The following is a 9,647-nucleotide window of genomic DNA, read 5'->3' as shown; positions in this document are numbered from 1 at the left end:
CCCCCCAAAATGATGTCACTTCATGGATGATGATGATGTCATTGTGGAACTGGCTTTTGCTATTTAAAGGGATTTTACAGATTAAAAGGATGATTTTTTAAGACACTGGAAAAACCTATTAATTGATCACCGATTCAAGAATATTCACAAGAAAACAAGTTTGGTTTGAAACATTTTGGATAGAAAAAACTACATTCAATACAAATAAACATATCTATATCTATCTATCTATCTATCTATCTATCTATCTATCTATCTATCTATCTATCTATCTATCTATCTATCTATATATATATATATATATAATATTTTTCTACATTTATTTATTTATTTTTATTCATATATTATTATAGATATGAATAAATTATAAATAAATTATAAATAAATATAGATATAAATAAATAAAAATGTAATAAAAAAAAGTAAAATAAATATATAAATAAATAAATAAAAAATGTAATACATAATGATATAGATATAAATAAACAAACAAAAAATAATAATAATAAATAAAATAAAAATTATAATAAAAAAATATTTCAAAAAATGGGAAGATTCCTTATTAAGTGCCAGGGATGACCCGAGTGTGTTTTGCTAATAAGAGTAAAGCAGCTTATTCATGGATTTCATCCGGTCCCTTTCCACAGGTGTATTAATCAAGCACAATGCAGTCTGCATTCATAATCTAAGTGCTTGATTTTATACACCTGTGGAAAGGGACCTGATGAAACCCATGAATAGGAAGGAGCAGAACAGTAATAACCTGAAACACTGAGCGCAAGATAAAAGCAGTTTATTCTGAGTTCACTCCTGTCAGGATTCAGCTCAGAAACACAATAAGCAGCGAACACAGCAAGCTTTGATTTCCTCACCTTTGAGATGTTCTCGGAGCAGGAGAAGCCCGACTCGAAGTCGACTGTGAAGCTCAGGATCTTCCCTTGACTGCTGCACATGTAGCTCTTCCACTGCAGAGGAACAAGAGGAATACTTACACACAAGCTCAAACACTGTAAAACAACACACACAACATTCATATTTAAATCGCTTCTCTAAAAAACATTCTCCACGGTCCTGATCTCACATGCTTTATATATTCCTGGGAATAGCACAGGTACGGCTCAGTTGCCATGGAAACGGCTGCCCAACACTGCGCTTTTAATACAAAGAAGAAACTAAGATAGAAGAAGTTGTCTAATAATCAATTTTCTAAAGGGAGAAATCAATACCCAGCCCAGTAATTCTGCAGTGCTGTGCTATGGTGAGAGTAAGAGGATTTACGCGTGCACCTGAACTCGACCGAGTCCGAATCTGTTGGTTAATGGACTGACCGAGAGGAACGAAGATCTGAAGGGCTCGTGTAAATGTGTCGGAGAACCGGAGAGTCTCAGTGATTTGTTTACTATAATTAGATTCCTGGAAGTTTGTGTTTCTAGTCAATGTGATTATAGAGACGCATCGCATCAGTATTCCCAACACAATGACCCTCAAAATCACATTATAGAGGTCCGAGCTGAAGCACAGCGCCTGAAGATCATTGGGTCGAACATTTCAGAAGCTGGAAAGAAACAACGGCTTTAAACATTTTTTTTTTAAAATACAAAGTACAATTTTTTTATTTTTTTTATGACCCATGTTTAAAGCCGTTGAATTCTTTCCAGCTGCTGAAATGTATATATAATTAAAATAAATCAAATAAACTTTATATCAATTATTTAAAATTGTTTATTAAAAAAATAAAAATTATTGTAATAAAAAAAATATATATAAATAAAATATTTAAATTATTAAAAATGTAAGCAAAAAATAATAATTAAAAATCCCCAGAATTCAGAAGTCACTTTGGAAAAAGCATCTATCAAATGCACACATGTAAATGTAAAATTAATGATCACTCAAATTGAGTAAATGTTTACATTAAAACTCAAAACACATACTAAACAAAACTATAAAGTGGATCAAAGAATATTTCAGACATAATTTTCATTCCAAATGAAATTACATCAAGCAGTTTGTAAGTACAATACTTCACATAACTGATTATAATTACAGAACACATCTGTCCTAAAACTGATTGATAAGCATAATTAAATGAACAAAAAACGATTGATATATGATCCACAAATCAAAGTCCCAAATTAAAATGCAAAGCCGAGTAAAAACCCCAGCCGAGTGTCAGAACCGCAGCCGTCTGTTCCGCCTGATCTGCATTTTCAAATCAAACCCTCAAATAAAGAAACATTTGTAGCTAAATATGCATGAAATGTAACCGTAATATTCGCAGTATTACAGTGAGTGGCTCTTGAAATCAATTAGGCAGGAGGAGGAGAGCGAGTCTTCCTGGACGCCCGGCAGTGACATTTTGATTCTCTAACATCATCAAGCAATCTGTCGAGCCAGAGCAGAAGCCATTAAAGTTCGTCAACACAGCTCTGACTAATATGGAAGGAGTATGGGAATTATCGTGCCGAGATTTCTCTCGGGTACTTATTATTTTTTGTGCATTAAACTCTACCCTACAGCTCACAGAATTATGAGATCTAATTGAGCCCAACACACCGACCTCTGAATATGAACCTGATAACCACAAGATGCACTTCTTAAAGGGGTGGTTGATTATGATTTGACTTTTCTAACTTTAGTTAGTGTGTAATGTTGATGTTTGAGCAGAAACAACATCTGCAAAGTTAAGACGCTCAAAGTTCAAAGCAAAGAGAGATATTTGCTTTTAAAGAAATCGCTTTTTAAGGACTACAACAAACGGCTGGTAGAGACTACACCACATTCCTCCCGGGTTAGTGACATCACCAACCCTAGAATTTACATAAATCCCGCCCCCGGGAACGTGATTTATAGATTATCAAGACAGAATATGCTAATCAATGACTAGAAGATAACTACTCATAAGCTTCATAAATTCATCATCTAACCATTCAGAAATGTCCTGTTGCTTCTACATGTTGTCACTTCTTCTTGAGTCTCTCCATCATTGTCTGACTCCGGTTTGAACATAAAAGGCTACAAGTTTTTGAAATTTTCAGTGTGTGTCTGTGTGAGGTAAAAGGACACAAGCTGTTGAAGCTCCGCCCCCTGTGCCGGGAGCAGCAGCTCATTTGCATTTAAAGGGACAGACACGAAAAGTGTACGTTTTTGCTCACCCTCAAAAAGTGACAATTTTAAAAGGCTATATGACATATCTGTGGGGAATTTTGAGCTAAAACTTCACATACACACTCTGGGGACATCAGAGACTTATTTTACATCTTGTGAAAAGCACATTATACCAACTCTTTTAAACTTTCCAAACTGAAAGACGTACAAACTCCCTGTTACCTTTGGCCTCAAACTCTTGATTCATCACGAGACACACATCTGCTGGAACAGAGAGGCCGTTTACTCACGGCACAGATGTGCGGTCGCGTTTTAAGAGGCGTATGAAATTCAGCTGCCAGAGAAAGCAAACGCTAGTGAAGCGGATTAACAGTGCTTACTGTCGCCTCACGTAAGCGTCTGCTGTCACATGTAAAGCACAGAATACACGCCGCTAATTGGAGAGCTTCTCTAGAGGGATCTGAAAAACACATAGTGAGGTTTGTCGAGGATTTCCTTGTCAAGTTGAGCGAAGAGACACAACAGCACAATACAAATGCAGCAAACTTCTCCTGCCAGACACACATGTGCTGTTGTGTTGGATGATCTAATGCACTGCAACAGATGCATCTCCAAAAACATCTGGACAGACATTAAAAAAACACATAAATATTTGGGTGATTCATGTATAAGTTAAGCTGCATCTCATGGAAATCTAAGCATACTCTACGAAGATATGTAAACCCCAACACTTCTATCCATGCAAGCTCAAGTCAATGCATCGCTGCTTTTTAAAATACACACAAGTTGTACGTCATCATATATTAGCATAAATTGTCTTCTACAATCAGTTTTCTATATCAGGTGAACTACTGACATGCAGTATGATGATAATCTTGCAGAGCAACGTAATTAAAGGGTCTAAGGGCCCTATCTTGCACCCAGCGCAATTGACTTTGTACACAGACGCATGTATCATTCCTATTTTGCACAGCGGACTTTTCCCTCCACAGACGCACGTCGGTAAATTAGGGAATGAACTTGCGCTCCCGGGGGCGGTTCAGCGAAAAGAGGAGGCGTGTTCCGGCGCAAACGTTCCCTGGTGCTTTTTTGCAGTTTCAGAAAACAATTCCGCCACAGACCAGGAGAAACCTAGTCTAAAGTCAGTGGCGCGTTCAGATGCTATTTTAAGGGGGCATGCTTGGCCATAATGTAGCGTGTGCACAACACACACACACTTTGCTTCTCTCATCTACACAGAAGCAGCAGTTCTCATTTTTGCAAACCATACATAATTACAAGGAAAAATATTCCACATGAGGGAAATCATTGTGGTGTCCATGAAGATGTGAAAAAATAGGCATAAATCTAGTTTACGCATTTACCCAAATTATTATACGCCTGTTTAACCGAAGCTAATTTGGGTGTGTTTCTCCATCCCAATGTCACTTCTCTGTGTTTTACGGCCCTGACGAGAACGTCGGTCTCCTCGGCTGTGAACCGCTCCTGGCGTGCGTCTGGCAAATCCGCCGTTATAATAGTAAACCGTCATGGAACAAGCGCGCCTGCTCTTAAAGGGAATGTGAGATTATGCTCTGATTGGTTTATTTCACGTTACGCCCAAACCACACCTATGAGTAATGAAGCTACTTCAGATGAACCCATTTTAGATTTGCATCAGGAGCAAGAGTCATTTATCCCGAGGAGATCCAGAGATCCGCCCACAAAGTTACTTGCGTTTCGCGTTTGATACTTGCGTTTCAGATCGTTAAAATAGAGCCCTGAACGTGATTCAAAGCCCTGATGAACTCACGGCGAAATTCTTTTTCATTCTTTGTTTAGAAGTAAGAAGTTTGAAATAAATTTGCAGTGATTTAACGAACATCCAGACGCCGTCCACACTGCTGAAAGCGACGGTTAGATGAATATGTAAATATGTGCAGCTATTTCGCCATTATCCTGAACATTGTATAATATGTACATTTAATGGGTCCTAAAACATCAAATCCTTTTGATTTCTTCACATAAAAATAAGTCTGTAGACTTACATAGGAAGTCGGGGAAGGTCTAATTTTTTACGTTTTGTTACAAGCTGATCACACATTGGCAATAAAAAAGGGATTAATACATGAAATATCTTACATATAGCCCCTTTAAAGTCAACATGTATACAGTATATGTAGCTACCCGAATAACAACCAGAGTTATTTTAATTAGTATCATGACATACTATTATAGTTTTTATTAATTTTACATTTTCTGTTTTCATTTTACTGTACATCAGGATTACATGCTTGCAATGCATTGGCCATTTGTGCATGCGTAACTGCATTAAATATGTTTCTGGTCTAAGACAATGAGGAGCCATTGAACTTCAATGCAAGATCACAGGAGAACATGCTGCACTGCACCAGAACAACACTGTTCTTCACACGAAACATTTCTTAACACTACTCAGAAAAGCCACTTCTGCTTGTAAATGAAAACATGTTAAGCCTTTGTTGTGTTTGTTGATCTTAATGAATTGCAACAGATGCATGTCTACAACATCTGGACAAACAAAGGCCCGTTGGTTTTTAAGGGCTTCTGTTTTTGGTTACACTGCATCATGAAAATGCAAACATTCTATAAGTGCATTCATGCAGTTCATGCATTGTTGTGTTTTGGACAAATGCAACAATGCATGCATTACAGACTGTACTTAACAACACAAGGCACATTCTCCGTCACACATAGTGGAATCCCGAAGGACAGCGTCTCATATCAGCAGATATTTGTTCATTCATGATGTGAAAAAGTGCTTGACACACTAGAGGTCCAGCATTCAGCCCATCTCATCCCAGAAAAGCACGTCCGGATAATCTGCAATCATGCTCACAAATGCATAATGAACTTATTGCTTTCTCAAGTGGCTTTGAAGGCTGATGTGCACCAAAGCTCATGGAGCGTTAATGCATCTCTTTAAAACACCCATCCATCTCTCAGGGCCGGGAATAACATCATCCTAAATGAGGACTGGACAATCAAGGCCTAACTGATGAAGGGCAATGACATGAGCAGAGTGATGAACACAAACCGCTGGGTCTGCAACTACTGTTCATGAATGATTAAAGTCACTTTCACCTTACAGTAATTAGTCGTGTTTGTTTAGAAAAGAAACACTAGTGTCAGGGATATACTCAACATATACTGCACAAACTTTCTCTTTAGGTTCACTAAAAAATGCGGCCAAAAAATTGTCAACCCAAATATGTCAAATATGAATAAACCCAACCATTGGGTTAAATTTTGTCCATTCGATTGGGTTTGTTCAAGTAATGTTGCACCTTCATAACTCTCATTAGAGTGTAGTAGAATGGTTAGGGTTAGAATAAGTTGACGTAGTTGCAAAGTTTCTTATAGTCAGTATTGTTGGAGGACCATCATAAATAAAGAGTTTGCAGATATTAAGCTGTCAGTCTATTAATACTCTAATGAGAGTTAGTTGACATGTAGTTGCAAAGTTACTTATAGTCAACACAATGTTCAAAATGCACCATCAAAATAAAGTGTTACCAAATAACTCAGCATTTTATGGTGTAATATAAATAACTTTTGCGAGCAATTCTCAGTATTAACTATGCATGCATATTACTAGAATATTGGCTTTTTATTAGTACTTATAAAGCACATATAATGCCTTATTCTGCATTACCATATTCAACATTTGTTAATACTATAAACTTAACAACTACAACAACAACACCTAACTTACTAACTATTAATACACAGTAAATTCAAAGTTTGAGACAAAAGTCGTAGTTAATAATGAAAACTGAATAACTTTTGTATGAAAACTATGAAAATCTGGAATTTGAAGGTGAAAAAAATCTAAACATTGAGAAAATCTCCTTTAAAGTTGTCCATTTATGTTCACGATTGTGCTGCATTCACTCACAAAAATATATGTTTTATATATTTACGGTAGAAAATTTACAAAATATCTTCATGGAACGTGATCTTTACTTAATATCCTAATGATTTTTGGCATAAAAGAAAAATCGATATGATTGACCCATATAAAATATACCCGTGCGACTTGTGACTGGTTTTGTGATTTGGATCTGTATATATTATGTATATTTATGCACATATTAGTGCTGTGAATTGATTATCATCCTGGCTACAACAGTTTTGACGGTGTGAATTACGAGAAAGTCGGAAAATCTCCTTTAATATGCTCTGAAAGCATAACCATATCCCAAATGGATATTTTCAGTGGATTCGGTTAAGATGTTGCCTTAGGAGCAACTGTCCATTCATTTAAACAAGATTGCAACTTCCTAAACCCAAAGAAGTCATGATCCTGATCTCCCGCTGACTTCTCCACATGAATGCACCATATAAAATGATTATAAAATCTTTCACGCTGCCTCATAAAACTGTCATGCTGTTGTGCAACAGTGCGTCCTGCGCTCTCTGGAAGAGCTTCGGGACTTTGAGCTGGACCAGAGCGTTCTGGATGAGCTTCGGGGCTTTGAGCTGGACCAGAGCGTTCTGGATGAGCTTCGAGGCTTTGAGCTGGACCAGAGTGTTCTGGATGAGCTTCGGGGCTTTGAGCTGGACCAGAGCGTTCTGGATGAGCTCCGGGGCTTTGAGCTGGACCAGAGCGTTCTGGATGAGCTTTGGAGCTTTGAGCTGGACCAGAGCGTTCTGGAAGAGCTTCGGGGCTTTGAGCTGGACCAGAGCGTTCTGGATGAGCTTTGGGGCTTTGAGCTGGACCAGAGCGTTCTGGATGAGCTTTGGGGCTTTGAGCTGGACCAGAGTGTTCTGGATGAGCTTCGAGGCTTTGAGCTGGACCAGAGTGTTCTGGATGAGCTTCGGGGCTTTGAGCTGGACCAGAGCGTTCTGGATGAGCTCCGGGGCTTTGAGCTGGACCAGAGCGTTCTGGATGAGCTTTGGGGCTTTGAGCTGGACCAGAGCGTTCTGGATGAGCTTTGGGGCTTTGAGCTGGACCAGAGCGTTCTGGATGAGCTTCGGGGCTTTGAGCTGGACCAGAGCGTTCTGGATGAGCTCCGGGGCTTTGAGCTGGACCAGAGCGTTCTGGAAGAGCTTCGGGGCTTTGAGCTGGACCAGAGCGTTCTGGATGAGCTTCGGGGCTTTGAGCTGGACCAGAGCGTTCTGGATGAGCTTCGGGGCTTTGAGCTGGACCAGAGCGTTCTGGATGAGCTTCGAGGCTTTGAGCTGGACCAGAGTGTTCTGGATGAGCTTCGGGGCTTTGAGCTGGACCAGAGCGTTCTGGATGAGCTCCGGGGCTTTGAGCTGGACCAGAGCGTTCTGGATGAGCTTTGGGGCTTTGAGCTGGACCAGAGCGTTCTGGATGAGCTTTGGGGCTTTGAGCTGGACCAGAGCGTTCTGGATGAGCTTCGGGGCTTTGAGCTGGACCAGAGCGTTCTGGAAGAGCTTCGGGGCTTTGAGCTGGACCAGAGCGTTCTGGATGAGCTTCGGAGCTTTGAGCTGGACCAGAGCGTTCTGGAAGAGCTTTGGGGCTTTGAGCTGGACCAGAGCGTTCTGGATGAGCTTCGGGGCTTTGAGCTGGACCAGAGAGTTCTGGATGAGCTTCGGGGCTTTGAGCTGGACCAGAGAGTTCTGGATGAGCTTCGGGGCTTTGAGCTGGACCAGAGCGTTCTGGATGAGCTCCGGGGCTTTGAGCTGGACCAGAGCGTTCTGGAAGAGCTTCGGGGCTTTGAGCTGGCTGGGCTTTGAGCTGGACCAGAGCGTTCTGGATGAGCTTCGGGGCTTTGAGCTGGACCAGAGAGTTCTGGATGAGCTCCGGGGCTTTGAGCTGGACCAGAGCATTCTGGATGAGCTCCGGGGCTTTGAGCTGGACCAGAGAGTTCTGGATGAGCTTTGGGGCTTTGAGCTGAACCAGAGCGTTCTGAAAGAGCTTTGGGGCTTTGAGCTGGACCAGAGCGTTCTGGATGAGCTTCGGGGCTTTGACCTGGACCAGAGCGTTCTGGATGAGCTCCGGGGCTTTGAGCTGGACCAGAGCGTTCTGGAAGAGCTTCGGGGCTTTGAGCTGGACCAGAGCGTTCTGGATGAGCTTCGGGGCTTTGAGCTGGACCAGAGCGTTCTGGATGAGCTTCGGGGCTTTGAGCTGGACCAGAGCGTTCTGGATGAGCTTCGGGGCTTTGAGCTGGACCAGAGAGTTCTGGATGAGTTCCGGGGCTTTGAGCTGGACCAGAGCATTCTGGATGAGCTCCGGGGCTTTGAGCTGGACCAGAGAGTTCTGGATGAGCTTTGGGGCTTTGAGCTGGACCAGAGCGTTCTGAAAGAGCTTTGGGGCTTTGAGCTGGACCAGAGCGTTCTGGAGGAGCTTCGGGGCTTTGAGCTGGACCAGAGCGTTCTGGATGAGCTTCGGGGCTTTGAGCTGGACCAGAGCGTTCTGGATGAGCTTCGGGGCTTTGAGCTGGACCAGAGCGTTCTGGACGGACAGTGGCAGAGAACCAGCGCAGTGTTTACAGCGCGTTACAGACTGAAGGTCTTCTGCAAAGCCACGCTGATGAATTTGGGAGCTTTGC

At 41.3% G+C, this 9,647-nt stretch overlaps 1 protein-coding gene across 2 annotated transcripts in view; it reads right to left on the bottom strand.

Annotated features, from left to right (window-relative positions):
- Positions 1 to 9,647, bottom strand: part of sntg2 (syntrophin, gamma 2) — an 83,293-nt gene that overhangs the window by 6,990 nt on the left and 66,656 nt on the right. For both annotated transcript variants that reach the window (XM_082143791.1, XM_082143792.1), the window contains one exon: positions 873 to 965. In XM_082143791.1, the coding sequence (XP_081999917.1) occupies positions 873 to 965 (93 nt within the window). The remainder of the gene's footprint in view (positions 1 to 872; positions 966 to 9,647) is intronic.

Source organism: Leuciscus leuciscus (assembly GCF_965113295.1).
Source record: "Leuciscus leuciscus genome assembly, chromosome: 17".
Classification (NCBI taxonomy): domain Eukaryota; kingdom Metazoa; phylum Chordata; class Actinopteri; order Cypriniformes; family Leuciscidae; genus Leuciscus; species Leuciscus leuciscus.
This window is presented reverse-complemented; position numbering and strand designations above follow the sequence as displayed.